Genomic DNA, 20,211 nt, shown 5'->3' with positions numbered 1-20,211 from the left:
TCACAGTTGTTACATTCATCCACCTTATGTATGTGTAATAATAATACACATTTATATTAAGTTATAGTCTTTCATTATTAAATTATTCCATGTTTCAATATATTGTTCTAATGACAATCGCCACATTGTTTAAACGTACTTAATAATACTGCCATTCAATTTCTAAGCTTCCCTCTTGTTATTATTTTATTGTATTATCAAAATGTTTATACCAATATTCCCCCTTTCTTTTATTTCTGTCTCTATTCTGACTTTTAATCATGCCACCATTATATTTAAAGACCTTTTCTTTCTATACAACATGTCTTGCCCACTTTGTTGCTTTCAATCCTGTTCATTTTTAACGTACCTCCCATATTTCATTCTTTCATCTATTTGTATTAAGATACAATCTTTCATTATTTCATTAGTCAATGTTTCAATTCACAGTTCTGTTCTGAACGCCCCCCCCCCCCTCCGTTCAGGAATGAATGCCGAGACAAGCTTAGCTGGAATGCCACTTCATTAGCAGGACTATAAATATTGGTGGTTGAAAGCCCAAACACGAACGAACAGATAAAGAACCTTGGCAGCAACCCAGACTCCGACAGATACAGATAACAGCTTCTCCAGCATTGATAATTAAGTTGAATCCTACAAACAGCCTCCTCCCAAAGTCTCTCCTTATATACTATTTTGAGAGGAGCCTAATTACAGCCACCTGGGTCCAATTGTGTAGTTGTTCTCTGAGTCTCTTTGCCTGCCATTGCCGGGCGTCCAAGGCCAACTCCCTTGTCTCCTCTCCACTGCTCCAAGGCCTGACGTCAGGAGCACACTCCCTTTGGCTTTCATCACTGCTCCATGCCTCAGGCGACTCCTGGTGGTCAACCAGCCTCTCTGGTCCCTGCTCAGAGTCGGAAGCCTGTCCAGGGTCCTCCACATCTTCCAGAGCTGACTCATAGGGCCCCTCACTGTTGGAGTCTGTTTGCAGCTCCAATGGCTCCTGCTGGGCCACAACACAGTTCTAATACCAATCACAATATTATTTAAATATACAAGATTATTCTAATCATATTATTTACATTCATCAAGTCTATATAACTCTGATAGTAAAACACATGTGTATATTCAGGTATGTTCTTTCATTATTTAATTGTTCAATGTTACCGTTCTCTTATTTCTGTCAATCTTTGGTCCACTCTCTCATCTTCTCATCATCTTCCTGATATTTCTGCTAATTAATCCCCATCTTCCTATTCAGCTACCCACCCAGTGGTGGGATTCAAAAAAAATTTACTACTGGTTCTGTGATCATAGCTTGATGGACTTGGTGTGCATGGCTTGGTCAGGGGAAGGATACTGTAAAATCTCCATTCCCTCTCAATCATTTGGGACTTGGGAGGCAGAGAATCGATGGGGGCGAGGCCAGCCAGAGGTGGCACTTACCGGTTTACCGGTTCTCTGAACTACTGAACTACTCAAAATTTCCACTACTGGTTCTCCAGAACTGGTCAGAACCTGCTGAATCCCACCTCTGTTACCCACCCCAAAACCTGTAAGTGGTTTCTATGAATCAAATTAAACAGGCTGAATAATATAGTACTTATGTTTGACCCATTTCCTTTTCCAAGGGGAACTAAGTGGCCTCTTCACAGCATTTTTCCTAGTACAAAACACATTGATGGAGTAAATCTAAGTTCACACAGCCCTAGCTTCCATCAATAGAACTGTGCAAACATTGACTTGGCAGGTAGCTGCAGTGAAAAAGTGACTTGGATCTGGACTTCTGAGGGTTGAAGCTAGCAAGGGGGGGGGGGAAGCTAAATATTAAGCAAACTCAAAAAGGTGTTCACCCTCAAAGCTGGGAAAAGAATAGCTAAGAGATTATTGATTTATAAAAGTTGGCAGGAAAACTCCTAGAATTTTTTCAAGGTTGAAAGGCAGAGAATTGGATTCCGACAAAAACACTTATCACTCCTTTTGTAGCCACAATAAAAAAGCTGTTTATTTAGCCCTGCTGTGCATTTGAGGCTTCTGCACTTAGTTATTGAGTGGGGAATTGAATCTTTGAGAGGAGCATTATTCCTAGATCTGACAGCACAGTGTTATTCATTGTGTTGAGATGTTAAGTGGAGAGCAACACAAGGGAGGTTACAGGATGGGGCCTCAAAATGAAATGGAAGAGAATTGTAATCGGATTAAACCATGAATCTTCGAGCACTGCCTAGCAAAAATGCTAGCAGCTTGTGGCTTTAGTAGAATAAGAAAACAACATCGTACATTGTTGGAATAAATATTGGAGAAAGTGCCAATCAATGGACTCACCAGCGAGGAACTTTTTCTACCCACTCTCCTATAGACGCTATTGTAAAAGCATTGGGAATGGAGATAGCAGTTGAGGGCTGATCCCGTCTTTCTCCATGAGTTTGGAAGACAGAATTATGCATTTCAGCTTCCCTCCTTTGGAAGAACAGAGTCCATTCTTCTTTCAACTCCCTCCCTTCCTGCCTCTTTTCTTCCTCCTCCATTCCTGCCACTCTCCCCTCCTCCTTCTCCTTCATTTCTCCTCTTCTCTCCTTCTCCCTCTTCTTCTCCCCCTCCCTCTTTCTTTCCTTCCTTCCTTCCTCCCACCCTCCCTTCCTTTTTTTCTTCCTTCCATCCTTCCAACTTTCTCTCCTTCCCTTTCACCATTTTTTCCACCTACCCCAAGGCAGAAATCTTGGAAATTAAGGCTATTAGAATCCAGGTTTTTTTTCTCTTAAAAAAAGTAAATCTCTCTGCAAATAACTTTTTGCAATATATATATAAGCACTTTTAAAAGTAACATCATTTCACTTTATGTATGCAATTTTCAGAATGAGGTTCTTTTTTAATACTTTTCCATAAATCAATCTCTCTCTCTCCCTCCCTCTCCCCCTCTCTTTCCCTCCCTCCCTTTTTTCTTCCATCTTTCCATCCTTCCAACTTTCTCTCCTTTCCTTTCACCTTCCCTCCCTCCCTCCCTCCCTCTCTGTGCACCAAAGTGGCATCAAATAGTAAAGTTCTAACAAATCCATTTAAAAATACTTGTCACATTTCTCCCTTATTATTAGTGAGCAAACTTTGCTCTTATTTCTGCCTTTTCTGCCTAGGATCTAATCACACATCCATCAATCATTTCTTCATGCACTCAATGCCCATGTAAAGTAAACCCAACAAGCCCTTTGTGCAACCTTGAAAAATGAAAGTACATGTTCACATCTTAGTCCACCTTTTCATTTAGCAGCTTTCTTGGAGACTTTCACTTTCCAATATTATATATTGGGGGGGGTCCTTGGCAACCCTGAATTTGGTTGTTTTCTTGCAGGCGTTTCATTACTCCAACTAGATAACATCACCCATGAAATGATAGCAATAGCAGTTAGACATATATACCACTTCATAGGGCTTTCAGCCCTCTCTAAGCGGTTTACAGAGTCAGCATATTGCCCCCAACAACAATCCGGGTCCTCATTTTACCCACCTCGGAAGGATGGAAGGCTGAGTCAACCCTGAGCCGGTGAGATTTGAACCGCCGAACTGCTGAACTAGCAGTCAGCTGAAGTGGCCTGCAGTACTGCACTCTACCCACTGCGCCACCTCGGCTCTTCAAATATGATGATATTACTTAGTTTGGGTCATGAAACATCTGCAAAAAAAATCCCCAACCAAAACAACCAAGTTCAGAAAGCACCAAGGACCCCTCATTTGAACCCTGAACTACAAATATTCTCCTTTATTGATATCAAATACGCACAAGAACACACACAGTACACCATTGGGCACTAAATAACGACCTCCCCGTCGAGATACGCACCCTCACCACCGTCCAGGCCTTCCGCGCAGCCCTCAAGACCTGGCTATCCCAACAGGCCTGGGGATAAGTTTCTAATTTGCCCCACCCGAGTGTTGAATGTTGAATGCAAGTTGTGTTTTTATTACTCTATTTTGTTCACATATTGTTTATTTTGAATTGCACCCCCTCCCTAATGATTGTGAGCCGCCCTGAGTCCCCTCAGGGAAAAGGGCGGCCTATAAATCCTAATAAAATAAAAATAAAATAAATAAATAAAATAGAGCCATCATGTCACAGCCACAAAACATAGCCCAAAACTGCTTGATGGTAGTAAATCTTTGCTGAAGAATCAGGATGGTTTCTATTTTGATGTGAACTAAGTTGGAAAGTTTCACAGAACTTTGGCTTTGATATTGAAAAATGTGGTTGCCAAGAGAGTGGCTTTGGAAAGGGACAAAGGCAGAATAAAAATTTGAAGCTCAGTTGCAATTTTTGTGGGAACACATGACCAAGGCCAGGCACTTCCAGTTACCATTTCTTGGGAATAAGACAGAGAGAGAAAAAAATGTGCATTCTTTACCCACGGAGAATTTTGACTGGTGACTGTATGATGACATTTAGGAGCGGGCGAGACCCGCATTTTTCCAGATTTGGCAAAGCCACTTTTGAAAGTATTATTATTATTTTTTTCATCGTATTGCCTGAAGCTTCAAATCTTTCTCTTGTTCTTATGAAAGTTTGGAATAAATAGTGCCTCTAAAATGTTTTCCTCCCAATTCGTGTTGTATACCAAAAGCTTATGCACCAAAGACAAATTCATTGTGTGTCCAATCACATTTGCCCAATAAAGAATTATACTTTACTCTACATTCTGTTCTGTTCTGTTCTGTTCTATTCTGTTCTATTCTATTCTATTCTCTCTTCTCTTCTACTCTATTCTACTTTACATTCTATTCTATTCTGTTTTACTCTACTCTAGCAATAGCAGTAGCAATAGCGGTTAGACTTATATACCGCTTCATAGGGCTTTCAGCCCTCTCTAAGCGGTTTACAGAGTCAGCATATTGCCCCCAACAATAATCCGGGTCCTCATTTTACCCACCTCGGAAGGATGGAAGGCTGAGTCAACCCTGAGCCGGTGAGATTTGAACAGCTGAACTGCTGAACTGCAGTCAGCTGAAGTAGCCTGCAGTGCTGCATTTAACCACTGTGCCACCTCGGCTCTACTCTACTCAACTCTACATTCTGTTCTGTTCTGTTTTATTCTATTCTCTCTTCTCTTCCCTTCTACTCTATTCTACTCTACATTCTATTCTATTCTATTCTATTCTATTCTATTCTATTTACTCTACTCTGCTCTACTCTACTCTATTCTTTCAGAGATTGGGTTGAATACTTTTTCAGTCATGTTCCAATCCTGCTTGCTATTGTTCCTCGTTCCCTTATATACCAACTTGTTTTACCAGTTTTTTATTATTTTTCTTTCAGAGAAATTAATTGACTTCATCCAGGAAGGCTTTGTGAAATAGGGAGTCGTTTTCCTAACTTTAATTAATGTAATTTAACAATATAGAAACAGGAATGTGATTGATTCTGCTATAAGGATGAGAACTGAACCAAGTTCAATAATTGGAACGTACAAGGTTTCTTTTCTCCTGATTTCATTTATCTATTTTTATTTATTACTTTATATTTATCTGCGTATTAATCAACTTGTCTATCTCCAGTCTTTTTTTGTAAACATTCAAGGTAGCTTACTATAATTACACATAAATTAAAAAATAGAAACAGTCACATCAATGTCACTGTTAATTAAACTATATTGAAGTTAATATATAAAATTAAAATGCAATTAAAAATTAAATAAAATTAAAGTCAGTATCTTTAGAATTAGTTCACAGCTAAGAATTTTTTTCCCTAAGCTGAATTCTCAAGAGTAAATAGCAAACAGCAGTGTGGCCTTAAAAACAAGTAATTTAGATTAAATGAAATTTACATTTGCTTTAAATTAAATGAACTGTAAATAATGCAGCTGTTCTCTGTGTATTTAATGTCTTTCCTTCCTTGTCACATTAAACATTAAAACCTGACAACAATTTTGGAGAGAGCTAAAAGAGTTCCATTCAGTATTTTTAAATTTGTTTATTTTCTAACAAGATTCAAAGAAAATACCTAAAATAGCAAACTAACCGGTGGGGTGTGTGTGTGTGTGTGTGAAACCAAGAAAGACAAACTGTAAATAGAAATGAAGAGACAAACACAATTAATGATAAACCATAATAAACAAAACCTAAAAAGGAAAACTATCCAGGGTAACTGGAAAACTATTTAAAATTTTTTGGTAAAAGGGAAAAAACAAATTTGATTAACAGGCAGAATAACACAAGAGTACAACTATTTTTGGTGTTTATTATGATAAGGGGATGTGGTGACTCAGTGGCTAAGATGCTGAGCTTGTCAATCAGAAAGGTCAGCAGTTCGGCAGTTGGAATCCCTAGCACCGTGTAACAGAGTGAGCTCCCGTTACTTGTCCCAGCTTCTGCCAACCTAGCAGTTCGAAAGCATGTAAAAATGCAAGTAGAAAAATAGGAACCACCTTTGGTGGGAAGGTAATACCGTTCCGTGCGCCTTCAGCATTTAATCATGCCGGCCACATGATAACGGGGACGTCTTCGGACAGCGCTGGCTCTTTGGCTTTGAAACAGAGATGAGCACTGCCCCCTAGTGTCGGGAACGACTAGCACATACGCAAGGAGAACCTTTACCTTTACCGTACCTTATTCTGATAAGACTTAATTCAAAATAATTAGGGAACAATCCTAATATTTGTAGTTTTTCAATCTTAGCCCCTGGAAGATGGATGGAGTTCTACTTCTACCCAATCCCAGTGTTGCTGGCTTCAATGTGTTCTACTCATCCTCAGTGTTGCTGGCTAGGGAATTCTGGGAATTGAGGTCCACTGACCTTGAGGTCAAGGTTGAGAAATGTTGCAGTAGTCTGTTCTGACTGTCAAATTTCACTGAGGTTTGTCAAAGTTAAAATCTGTTTCGTAAGTAGGTCGAGAGGATGAAAACAACAAAGCGGGGAAATCAACACCCGTTTAATTAAGAATATCACCTTCTCTGTTTTGTCTTTTTCATGGTAAAGAAGGCAGGGTTAAATCTAATATCCCTTTGCCTGTGTGGGTCATTAAAAGTCTCCGGTTGCAGATCAAATGTTAAATGAACTGGTCTTTTAATTATTGTCGGTGCCCAGGAATTTTAACCCCACTGAGCAAGATTAACTATTCACCATTATTTGTTTTCCTTTTCTTTGAACTTATGTCACATTGAATAAGAGGAGAAGTGGCTGTATAAGAGTCATTAAAATCTTACTTTGGAATGATTAATGACCAAAACACATGGAATTAAACTGCTAAGACTCCTTTAAAGGCCTCTATAATTTCACATTAAAAAAAGGTTTTTAGGGTGGCCACTTATCTCATCCTATAGGTAAAGAAAGGCTGACATCAAAAAACTGCTGATGTTGCTGGACGTCAGGTAGCTTATAAATGTAGTAAATTATTCATATTATTATTTCTAATATTTTCTAGAACTATTCCTCTCCCAGCACGTCTATAAGAAAGAACAGTTTGCTTTCCACTTGTAAGAACAATTCATCTGATTTTGTAGCTTGCTTTGAGGGGAATCTCACTTACCGTATTTTTCGGAGTATGACGAACCTACCCCCCTTCCCAAGAGCGTGGAAATGTTGGTGTGTCTTATACACCAAATGCAGCCATTTTTGGCCTCCTAAACTCCCACCCCTGCATCCCATTTTTGTGAAAAATGGGCAAAAAACAGGCCACTTTTCATGAAAGAGACATTTTTGCCTTCCCACAGCCCCCAGAAGCACTCTGCAGGCTTCAGCAGGGCTTGAGGAAGGCAAAAATGTCCAAAAAACAGCCCATTTTCTGCCTGTTTTTCACAAAAACAGGGATGTTTTCGCCTTCCCCCAGCCCTGCTGAAGACTGCAGAGTGCTCCTAGGGGCCGGGGAGGACAAAAAACTTTTTTTTCTTACTTACCTCTTCGAAATCTTGATGTGTCTTATACACCGGTGCATCTTATAGTCTGAAAAAAATATGGTACTACATTTTTCATGTTCGTCCATTCATAGGGCGTAAGACACATGTGTACCAAAGAGATAGATGCAAATATGTAGACACATCCAAAACAAAATAATACATACACATACAGTCTATTGTTATTTTTATTTCCAAAGCATGAAGTCTAAATTCCTAAAAAGAAAGAGGGGGAAAAAATCAACTGGTAGCCTCTTTGTCACTTTGGTCTTACAGCTAGTCCTCGACTTACAACAGTTTGTTTAATGACCAAAGTTTCAAGGGCACTGAAAAAAGTGACTGATGACAGGTGTTTTTTTTTTTTTTTTACATTTACCAACATTACAGCATCCTCATGGTCACGTGATCCAATTTTGGATGCTTTTTTAGAAGGGTTGCAGTGCCCCGGGGTCATGTGATCAACTTTTGTGACTTTCTGACCAGCAAAGTCAATGGGGAAGCCAGATCCACTCAACAACTGTGCCAAGAAAGGTCATAAAATGGAAAAAAAATTCACATGAAATGTTTCACTTAGCAACAGAAATGTTAGCCCCAGTTGTGGTCTTTCACTGTGAGTTGTATCTCTAGAAAGGGTGCAGAGAAGAGCAACAAAGATGATTAGGGGACTGGAGGCTAAAACATAGGAAGAACGGTTGCAGGAACTGGGTATGTCTAATGTTTAATGAAAAGGAGGACTAGGGGAGACATGATAGCAACGTTCCAATATCTCAGGGGTTGCCACAAAGAAGAGGGAGCCAGACTATTCTCCAAGGAACCTTATGGCAGACCAAGAAGCAATGGGTGGAAACTAATCAAGGACAGAAGCAACTTAGAACTGAAGAGAAATTTCCTGACAGTTAGAACAATCAATCAGTGGAACAAGGTTGCCTCCAGAAGTTGTGAATGCCCCAACACTGGAAGTCTTTAAGAAGATGTTGGATAGCCATTTGTCTGGAAAGGTATAGGGTTTTCTGCCTAGGCAGGGGGTTGGACTAGAAGACCTCCAAGGTCCCTTCCAACTCTGCTATTGTATTGTATTGTATTGTATTGTATTGTATTGTATTGTATTGTATTGTATTGTATTGTATTGTATTGTATTGTATTGTATTGGGTGGGTGCCCGAAGGGAGATTCAACCAATCTCATTGTACACACATTGTACTCTGGCAATAAAGGTGTGAATTAATTAATGAATGACACCTAGAGGAAGATAGACAGACAGACAGACAGCTTTGGACATTCCTCCCAGCAAAATCTGATCCAATCTTCCACTCAAATGTTTCCGCATTCCAAGTTTTTTCTTTCTTTCTTTCTTATTCATAGCCAGTCGGTTTGGTCTGAGGTCTGAATTCTTGCCAGAGGCCAAATGAGCAGAACAGCTGCCGTTCCTGTCTCATCTCTAATTTTGCCTCTGGAAATAGCATGAGCCGAACTCCCAGCTGACTCTGAGTCACTTGCTCTCCAAATTGGCACTTGGCTTACGGAGACACAAGTGGCGAAATGAAAGTTACAGGGTCCGATTTTACCAGCAGGCAAGCCGTCACTGTAATTGTTTCATCCATCCCTGTAATTTTGCTGTAGACAAAATAAAGGGTAAAATACTAGCTGGTTTTAGATCTGCATAAGGGCCTTTGTACGATCGTTAACATTTTCAAAAAGCTCGCTTAATTGGTTTGCTGAAGTGTGGAAACTTGGCACTTTACTTAACCGTTTACGAGATATATTTTTTTCCATGAATGGATGTAAAAGTCTCCAGAAATTGTCAGTCATCCAGGTCATGGTTGTCCCAAAGGGGCTTTTTCAGGAGGAAACTGGACTTTCTTATTTTTTCTTTGAAGATGTTTCGCTTCTCATCCAAGGAGCTTCTTCATCTCTGACATTCCCCGCCATCCTGTCAGAGCTGAGGAAACGTTTTGGATGAGAAGCGAAATGTCTTCAGAGAAAAAAAAGACAAGAAAGTCCAGTTGCTTTCCTAAAAAAAGCACCTTTGGGACATTCATAAATGAGTCTAAAAATGTTTTTTTCCTGTTTTTCCATCTATCAAAAATTCACATTTGATGGCAGTGGACAAGGAAATAAAATTGCAAACAAACAAACAAACAATGATTAGGGGTTGAAGTGAGGGGACCTTGGTGCTCTCTGACCTTATGTTGAGGGCTCCTTGGCATTCTTTGAGCTGGGCTGTTTCCTTGCAGATGTTTCATCACCCTGTTGAAAGAAATGTCCTTCTGGGTTCGGCTCCAAGTGGGGAAAAAGACACTGGAGACATGGAGGCTGCTTGGAAAGATGGTTTATTGTTGGACAGGACCACATGGCTTCAGTCCTGAACAGAAAAGGTGATCACTTGCTTCAATGTTGGTGGAGAAGAAGAGAAGGGCTGAGGGAGGGGCTTGCTAGGCTTTTTATAACCTGTTCAGTCCCACCTCTCTGTTTCCTGTTCCTGTGTAAGAAATGTATTCTGATTGGTTGTCAGACTCCCATGGGGCCATGCAGGGGCAACTCTCTAGGCTGCGTTTTGAATCCAGGTTTGGTTGTGTTCTCAGATGCCATGTGGTCAGTTGAGTAAAGGGCCAATATTATCACGCCTTAATCCCATCTCCCTGGAGCTGAAGTGGAGAAGTCTTTATTATGTAAAGGGACTAGCTTGGCCTTCTTAATGGCCCATTGACAAAGTGGGGATGGGCAGGAAGCTACAGGCAACTATTCTGTCTTTTAAAACATGTTTCTTTTCACATCCAGAGAAATATTCTGCCTTTTCAATATTTCCTAGGATATTTCATTTTTTCTGGGAGAGGGCTGGGTGATAGCTTCCTACAACCCGACTAGGTAACATCATCAGTGCTAGAAGGGAGTTGGGTTTGCAAGGAGGAGGAGGAAGGCAATGACTTTGGGTCCTTGGGGCTCTCTTAGGTTGGTTGTTTTCTTGCAGATGTTTCATCACTTAACTAGGTAACATCAGCAGTGGTAGAAGGGAGTGGGGTTTGTGGAGAGGAGGAGGAGGAGGGGGGAGGAGGAGGAGAGGAAGGAGGAGGAGGATTGGGCTTTACAAGGAGGAGGAGGAGGACAATGACTTTGGGTCCTTGATGCTCTCTGAGCTTTGTTGTTTTCTGGCAGATGTTTCATGACCAAACTAGGTAACATCATCAGTGCTAGAAGGGAGTGTGGTTTGTGGAGAGGAGGAGGAGGAGAGGGAGGAGAAGGACAATGAGTTTGTGGGTCGTTGTTGCTCTCTGAGCTTGGTTGTTTCCTTTCAGACATTTCATTATCCAACTAGGTAACATCATCAGTGTTAGCGAGGAATGGGGTTTGCTGTCATTTTATATTCTAATGCCCTGCTCTGTCAGCATTGATGGGAGTGACTTAGAATGACTTTACTGCCACTTTAATTGTACATTAATTGTAAAGTGACCAGATTTTAAAATTGGTAAAGCGGGACACCATTGATGGGGGGAGTGAGAAATTGAAGGGGTGCCCAACACGTACCCAGTGTGCCCAGGTCCTTCTTCTCGCCTGGCCTCATCTTCACCCTCTGGCCGCCCGAAGCCTTCCAGCCCGAGCACTAGCAGGAGTTGTGGGGCGGGCTGGTCAAGCGGCCTCGCGCACGCAGCTCACCTCGCCGGCCGATGGAGGCTGCCCTGCTGCTGGCGCTGCTGCGCCTCTGCTACGCCATTGAAGATGCCACTGCCACCTTCTCGCCGGCTCTTCCCGCCCAGATGCCGGCCACCCAGGAGCCGCCCGAAGCCTAACAGCCCGCTAGGGGCGAGTCGGCCGCGGTGCAGCCGGTGGTGGGCAGGAAGGCTTCGGGTGGCTCCTGGGCGATGATGCCACCGCCACCCCCTTGCTGGCTCTTCCCGCCCAGCCGCCTGCCACCTGAAACCTTCCAGCCCACCCGGGGCGAGTCGGCCACGGTGCAGCCAGTGGTGGGCAGGAAGGCTTCGGGCGGCTCCTGGGCGGCGGGCGTCCAGGCGGGAAGAGCCAGCGGGGGTGGCATCTTCGCAGCAGAGCAGAGGCGCAGCAGCGCCAGCAGCAGGGCAGCATCCATTGAACGACGAGGTGAGCTGCGTACGTGATGCCGCTCGGACAGCCCACCCCACGACTCCTGTTAGTGCTCGGCAACACTCCCTCCGAGCCTCCTCCCTCCGGCTTCCCTCAGGCCCCGCCCTGCTCTTCCCTTGCCCTCGCACAGCGGGTCCTGGCAGCACCGCCGATGCCCTTTCGTCCACTCACTCCCTGAATCCTCTTGGGACCAAAACTGGGCTGTTTGGGGCCTATCCAACCTCCCTGAAGCCTCTTGGGACCAAAAATGGGCTGTTTTGAGCCTAGCAGGCCTCCCTGAAGCCTCCTGGGACCACAAATGGGGCACAGGGGGCAGGGATGTGCCTCACCCTCCCGCGCTTCCCTCGCCCCCCCGTGCATACACACATGATACCTCCCCCTGCCTCCCTGTGCATGTGTGTGTGTGTGTGTCTCCTGCATGCGCAGCAGAAACCTGAAAATCAGCTGGCCGGCAGGAGGCACATGCACAAATGCAGCGTAGTTGAGCTGAGTGATGGCTCACATGTCGGAGAGAGGGCTCCGTGTGTCACCTGTGACACATGGACCATACCTTCGCCGTCACGGTACTAGGGGTGACATGATAGTAGTGTTCTAAAGAAGAATGGGGTGTGTCAAACTATTTTTTAAAGCACCGGAGAGCAGGAGATGAAGCAATGGATGGAAACTCATCAAGGACAAAAGATAAAATTAGGGAGAAATTTCCTGACCGCAAGAACAATGAATAGTTCACTATGAATTAATCTGCCTACATACATTGGCAATTGTTGCAACTAATTAATGACCCCAGACATTGGACTCAGTCTTGCAAGCTTGAGTGCCTGCTCTACTAGAGGCTCATTTTTCTCCAGGGACGTGACATCCCTTCGGTCTCTCTCAACCTTTGAGTTTCCTGCGTCTCATTCCTCTTCATTTCCTCGAATCAATTCTGGAGCTCAGTTCTTTGAAGCCCAGCTGGAAGGCAAAGGAACTTATACGCTTTGACTCAAAACTTGTTAGCGAGGGAGGAAGCTGTTTTTCTTGGCACTGGCAATTCGAATGCCCCGATGAATGAACAGGGAATGAAAGCTCGTTAGGCACAGTTTTATAAATCATGTTTGCCCTCTGTGTCTTAAGGTGTTATTTTCAATTTTGGTTGTGGTTTTAATAATTGTGGTCGATGTGCTTTACCAAAAACCACGTGGAAACCACAGGAATGGATATAGTATGAATACATCAATTATGAAAATGGTATTACTTGGAACAGCACAAATATTATAAAAACATCATTAAATACTCTAGAACCTTGGGAAAGATCCAATAGATTTTAAAAAAGCTTTTTTTAAAAAAAGAGTCACAACTTATACATATAAATAGCAATCCTCCTCCTCCTCTTCCTCCTCCTTCTCCTCTCCACAAACCCCACTCCCTTCTGGCTCTGAGGATGTTCCCGAGTTGGGTTATGAAATGTCTGCAAGAAAACCACCAAGCTCAGAGAGAGAACTAAGACCTCACTTTCCTCTTCCTCTTCCTCTTCCTCCTCCTCCTCCTCCTCTTCCTCCTCCTCTTCCTCCTCCTTCTCCTCTCCACAAACCCCACTCCCTTCTGGCTCTGAGGATGTTCCCGAGTTGGGTTATGAAATGTCTGCAAGAAAACCACCAAGCTCGGAGAGAGAACTAAGACCTCACTTTCCTCTTCCTCCTCCTCCTCCTCCTCCTCCTCCTCCTCTTCCTCCTCCTTCTCCTCTCCACAAACCCCACTCCCTTCTGGCTCTGAGGATGTTCCCGAGTTGGGTTATGAAATGTCTGCAAGAAAACCACCAAGCTCGGAGAGAGAACTAAGACCTCACTTTCCTCTTCCCTTCCTCTTCCTCCTCTTCCTCCTCCTCTTCCTCCTCCTTCTCCTCTCCACAAACCCCACTCCCTTCTGGCTCTGAGGATGTTCCCGAGTTGGGTTATGAAATGTCTGCAAGAAAACCACCAAGCTCGGAGAGAGAACTAAGACCTCACTTTCCTCTTCCTCTTCCTCTTCCTCCTCTTCCTCCTCCTCTTCCTCCTCCTTCTCCTCTCCACAAACCCCACTCCCTTCTGGCTCTGAGGATGTTCCCGAGTTGGGTTATGAAATGTCTGCAAGAAAACCACCAAGCTCGGAGAGAGAACTAAGACCTCACTTTCCTCTTCCTCTTCCTCTTCCTCCTCCTCCTCTTCCTCCTCCTCTTCCTCCTCCTTCTCCTCTCCACAAACCCCACTCCCTTCTGGCTCTGAGGATGTTCCCGAGTTGGGTTATGAAATGTCTGCAAGAAAACCACCAAGCTCAGAGAGAGAACTAAGACCTCACTTTCCTCTTCCTCTTCCTCTTCCTCCTCCTCCTCCTCCTCTTCCTCCTCCTCTTCCTCCTCCTTCTCCTCTCCACAAACCCCACTCCCTTCTGGCTCTGAGGATGTTCCCGAGTTGGGTTATGAAATGTCTGCAAGAAAACCACCAAGCTTGGAGAGAGAACTAAGACCTCACTTTCCTCTTCCTCTTCCTCCTCTTCCTCCTCCTCTTCCTCCTCCTTCTCCTCTCCACAAACCCCACTCCCTTCTGGCTCTGAGGATGTTCCCGAGTTGGGTTATGAAATGTCTGCAAGAAAACCACCAAGCTCGGAGAGAGAACTAAGACCTCACTTTCCTCTTCCTCTTCCTCTTCCTCCTCCTCCTCCTCCTCCCCCCCCAATAGTTATGTCCAGCTCTATAGAATTCTTCATCTATTTGTATCCAAAGAAGTTCAACTTATCAGAATTTTAGTACCGTTTACTTCCTCCAACTTTGGTGTTTTCCAAGAAAAAAAAATATTGGATCTTAAAAAAGCAAGTCTGCCTCCTATTGCCACGTTGAAATCAATGATGTGTTCCACGTTGCAAGGAAGGGAGGGGGGATTCTTTACCAACTCTGATAGAATGCTGGAAAAAAACCAGTGTTGAGGAAAGGAAAGGAGAAAGGAGAAAAGAGAGGAAAAGGGAAAAAGGAAAAAGAAAGGGGAAAGGAAATGAAAGGGGAGGGTGAGAAGAGGAGGGGAGGGGAGGAAAGAAGGACAGGACAGGACAAGGAAGGGAAGGGAAGGAAAACGATTGCTCAGAGATGGACTAAGTTGGACCATTCTGTTTTGGATGCTTTGGGACTTCTTTCTGTATTTTGCCAAGCGCTGTGGCTTTTTCTTGTATCATGAGTCATCACACATTATCTTATATTCTGTTTCGATACATCCCCCTTAACTATTGCTTCTTAGCTGAAGGTCAATAGACGTGGCTGTTAATCACTTTATACACATCTGGAAACCCTGAAATCATTTGGGAGATGAATGCAGAAGCAACCTGCTGTCCTTCTAACAGGGCGAAACGATCCCATATTTATAAACATCAGCCTGTTGCATGAATAAGCCCCCGTTGGTTTTGAATGTTTCATTCCTTTCCCCCTTGCATGTATTTATGCAACTGTTTATTCATACTGGTGGTGTGCCATAATCTGGTCATAATTGTTAGATGTGTAGCATCTTGCATCGGTTGAACAAACAAACGCTTTGGTGGTGCAGACGGTAGTTGTTTATTTTTCTTTATCCAAAATTACGCGCCTGATCTTGGTCAGTCAGTTTTGGCTTCTTTGTTAGGGTATATGTGTGCTATTTCTTTTGCTTCTCAGTCAGCTGTTGTGGCCTTGTGGGTTCATTTTGCCAACAATATAATGTCTGGTTTGATGACTGCATAAGGTAGGGCAGAATTATTGCAGAGTTCAACGGGAAGCAGAGAGTTAAGACCTTCCCCCTCAAAGGGCAACGGTGTATGTCAGAGGGCAAGCGTCCTTAGAATGAGATTGGCGAGTTAAAAGATGCATGTCATAGATGAAAATAGTGTGTGAACTGCTATGAACGATGTGACCCTAATTTCTTCAAGTGCTATATATTGATATGCACGGCTCAGAGCTTATTTAGCTAGCTGCCTTCAGTTCTTGTTGGTTTGCTTTCTTCAGAATCACAAAATAACTGAGTTGGAAAGGACTTTGGAGGTTTTCTAGTCCAACACCCCCCCACCCCTGCTCAAGCAGGAGACCCTCTCCCTATGAGCAGTGGTGGGATCCAGCCAGTTCGGGAGAACTGGTTGTTAACTTTCTGAGCAGTTTGGTGAAACCACAACTGGTGTATTCATCTCTTGGAATAGCGGTAGGCTGGTCTTTCCTTGAGGGTCTCTGGGTTTTGGAAGGTCAGCACCAAAGCATAGATCGCAAATTCTGCAGAGACTTCCCTGTGCATTCCAATATAGCTTCTTCAGTACAATGATCCAGAAATTTAGTTTGCCTTGCTATATTTATAATCTACTAGCCGATAGCGTTGCCCGGGTATTGATTTATAGGGGCAAAATGTCCAGACAAAGGTAATTTCTAATGTTGGATTTCCCCCCCTTACCAGAGGGAACCCCCCTGGTGGGGTACTGTGAAGCCGTTACCATGACAACTCCACTGTGCTGCACAGTAGAAGTCATTCTACGGAGGTAGAATCAAAGATGTTATGAATTTTCTACTTTCTCTTTAAGTATATTCTAAACTGTATTTGTTAAAGATTTATACCTTGTATTGGTTCTGGGAAGTCAGGGGGGGGGAAGGTTGGGGGGTTGGGGGGAGGGTGGGAGGGAGCAGAGTTTACTAAGTTGGACTTTAAGGTATTATGATTGTACATGTATACTGCTATTTTTTTCTTTTTTATGTATATTGAAATGGAATTATAAATACCATCAACACAAAAGGGAGTTTGCTCTGAAGCTCAAATACACCAAGTGAATTAGAGGAAGAGTGGGAAGCAGAGGAGAGAAGAAAGATAGGAAGAGAGGGACAGGAGAAAGGGGGAGTGGGAAAGATGAGGTGTACAAGGAGGAGTGGTAAGGGGAGAGAGGAGAAGGAGAAATGAAGGGGAAGTAGAGTAGAAAATGATGGAGGGAGGAAAGGGGAAGGAGAGAGGGGGAAGAAAGTGTCATATAAGGTATAAATATGGTGTATGGAGAGCAGAAGAGCCAATAACTGTTTTTTTTAATTTCTTTCTTTGGTAGTTGATGGTAAGATGAATTGATGTAATTACTTAATAATACAACATGATATTGACTATGTAATAGTATACATGTGATTATATGCTATGAAAATGGAAAATAAAAAAAATTCTATCAAAAAAAAAGGTACTAAATATTGGTTCTACTTTGCCAAGAGGTGATAAAAAGAAAAGGAAAAATAAATCACTGTGGAGTTCTTAGCAATAACTCTAGTTGACATGGTTTTTCCTTTCTCTTCCCTCTCCTTACAGATGTCCTGTGTCCAAATGTCCATGTGGAAGGAGACAGGTTCAGACACACCAACGGAGAAATCGATGACATACCAGGTAATGCAGTATTACTGACAATCAGTTCTTCTTCTCATCACATTGCAGAGCAGAAATACACTATATTGCCAAAAGTATTTGCTCCCCCATCCAAATAATCAGAATCAGGTGTTCCAATCCCTTCCATGGCCACAGGTGTATAAAATCAAGTACCCAGGCATGCAGACTGTTTTGACAAACATTTGTGAAGGAATGGGTGGCTCTCAGGAGCTCAGTGAATTCCAGCATGAAACTGTGATAGGATGCCACCTGTGCAACTAATCCAGTTGTGACATTTCCTCGCTTCTCAATATTCCACAGTCAACTGTCAGCTGTACTATAAGAACGTGGAAGTGTTTGGCAACTCAGCCATGAAGTGGTAGGCCACATAAACTCGTCTAACATCAGTGTGTGACCTCACAAATGCGCTTCTGGAAGAATGGTCAAAAATTCCCATAAACACACTCCTGAATCTTGTGGACAGCCTTCCCAGAAGCTGTTATAGCTGCAAAGGGTGGACTGACGTCATATTGAACCCTATGGATTAGGAAGGGGATGTCACTTACAGTAAATTCATATGCGAGTAAAGGCAGGTGAGCAAATACTTTTGGCAATCTAGTGTATGTTATACAGAGAGACTATATTAAGCCTCAAAGTGGCCAGGACAGTACTTTCTTTTGCAAATGGAATAGATAGAATTATTTAAGAGTGCCAGGCTGTCTTTATTAGTCAAGGAGTGGAATATTGTCTGGAAATAGTTTGGATCCACTTGCCTGCTTAGCATCAGCTTCAGGAAAAATCAGGGGTGGGATTCAGCTGGTTTGGACCGGTTTGGGCGAACCGGATGTTAATTTTAATCTGGTTCGCTGAACTCATTGTTGCAAGGACTGGATAGCAATAGCAATAGCAGTTAGACTTATATACCGCTTCATAGGGCTTTCAGCACTCTCTAAGCGGTTTACAGAGTCAGCATATTGCCCCCAACAGTCTGGGTGCTTACTATGACCCCAACCCCTGCCCCTCCCCTCCCCTCCCAAGAGTCTCCACACAGCCCATTTTGGATGTAAGGTAAATGCAGGGCCCATGTGGAGGCTCTGGGAGGGCAAAAAATGGGCCTACTGGAAGTTCTAGAAATCCAAAAATGAGCCTGTTTCCAGCCTCTGGAGAGCCTCTGGAGCCTGGGAGAGGCCGTTTTTGCTCTCCTGGAGGCTCAAGGAAAGCCTCCGAAGCATGAAAATGCTGCCCCACCGCCACCATGGTGCAGGAAGCCGACTAGGCCACACCCCCACGGCCACGCCCATCCAGCAACTGGGCAGAGAACCGGTTGTTAACATTTTTCAATCCCACCCCTGGAATAGGTAATATTCAAACAAAGCTTTGGAAGAGCCGAGGTGGCGCAGTGGTTAGAGTGCAGCACTGCAGGCTACTTCAGCTGACTGCAGTTCTGCAATTCGGCTGTTCAAATCTCACCGGCTCAGGGTTGACTCAGCCTTCCATCCTTCCGAGGTGGGTAAAATGAGGACCCAGACTGTGGGGGCAATATGCTGATTCTGTAAACCGCTTAGAGAGGGCTGAAAGCCCTATGAAGCGATATATATGTCTAACTGCTATTGCTATTGCTAAGAGTTAGAAGTAAAAGCAAGCCAGCTCGTTGAAGAATACAGTTGCTGGACACCATCAAAGCACATGGTGTCCTGACTGGACACCAGTCAGAGCATAGAAAAACTCAAAGACATAATGCAAGATAGGAAGATGTGGAGAGACCTGACTGAACGGATACATAATAATCATCTTCGAAATGATTATGAATAATAATGGGATTCAAAAAAAATAGGGGAGTTTTGTTTCTGCACTGAAGGACTTCAAGGGACGTTTAGGCACAGTTGGGTCTTTATGTATATGTCTTTGTATGAGTATTTATTTTGTTTTGTATGTGTTTCTTTTGGTGGGGAATTTTTTTTTTTACAAGGTTGCAAAGAGCAGTGCTATTTCCATACATTATATTTCCCCATCTACTAAAGCTCTTAGAAATGATGCTACATAACATCATTATATACTGCAGAAATAACGTTTGGGGAGAAAATATGGTAGACCCATTTGGCCGGGGGTGACAAAACCTGCATTTGATAGAATGCAGAGGGCAAAACCTGGCCCTATTAATATTGGCAATAAATTCTTCTCTCATGCAATATAGAAATATGAAATTTTAAAAATGAGCAGAAGTCAAAGTCAATGGAGATTTCTGCTTCCAGGGGTGTCTGATGGAAAATTTGAGAAAAAGTGAAATGCGTTCCCAAATGGGATATAAAACATGTTGCTATTAGTTGCGAAGTCATGTCCGACCCATCGCGACCCCATGGACCACGTTCCTCCAGGCCTTCCTGTCCTCTACCATCCCCTGGAGTCCATTTAAGCTCATGCCTACTGCTTCAGTGACTCCATCCAGCCACCTCATTCTCTGTCATCCCTTTCTTCTTTTGCCCTCCATCGTTCCCAGCTTGAGGCTCTTCTCCAGGGAGTCCTTCTTCCTTCTCATTAGGTGGCCAAAGTCTTTGAGTTTCCTCTTCAGGATCTGGCCTTCTAAAGAGCAGTCAGGATTGATCTCCTCTAGGACTGACTGTTTTGATCACCTTGCTGACCAAGGGACTCCAGCATCATAGTTGAAAGGCCTCAATTCTTTTGCTCTCAGCCTTTCTTATGGCCCAAACTTCACAGTAATCCATTGCAACTGGGAAAACCACAGCCTTGACTATACACACTTTTGTTGGCAGGGTGATGTCTCTGCTTTTTATTATGCTGTCTACATTTGCCACAGCTTTCCTCCCCAGGAGCAAGCATCTTTTAATTTCTTGGCTGCAGTCCCCATCTGCGGTGATCTTGGAGCCCAGCAAAATAGAATCTATCACAACCTT

The 20,211-nt window shown here is 43.3% G+C and overlaps 1 protein-coding gene across 1 annotated transcript in view; it reads left to right on the top strand.

Moving 5' to 3' along the window:
* The window catches only part of COL22A1 (collagen type XXII alpha 1 chain), a 179,572-nt gene that overhangs the window by 18,192 nt on the left and 141,169 nt on the right, over window positions 1-20,211 (top strand). Inside the window, exon 2 of the mRNA XM_032223193.1 lies at window positions 17,246-17,320. Coding sequence (XP_032079084.1) covers window positions 17,246-17,320 — 75 coding nt within the window. The remainder of the gene's footprint in view (window positions 1-17,245; window positions 17,321-20,211) is intronic.

Source organism: Thamnophis elegans, chromosome 8 (genome assembly GCF_009769535.1).
Source record: "Thamnophis elegans isolate rThaEle1 chromosome 8, rThaEle1.pri, whole genome shotgun sequence".
Classification (NCBI taxonomy): Eukaryota; Metazoa; Chordata; class Lepidosauria; order Squamata; family Colubridae; genus Thamnophis; species Thamnophis elegans.
Note: the sequence above shows the minus strand (reverse complement) of the source record. Positions and strands in the feature narration are given on the sequence as shown.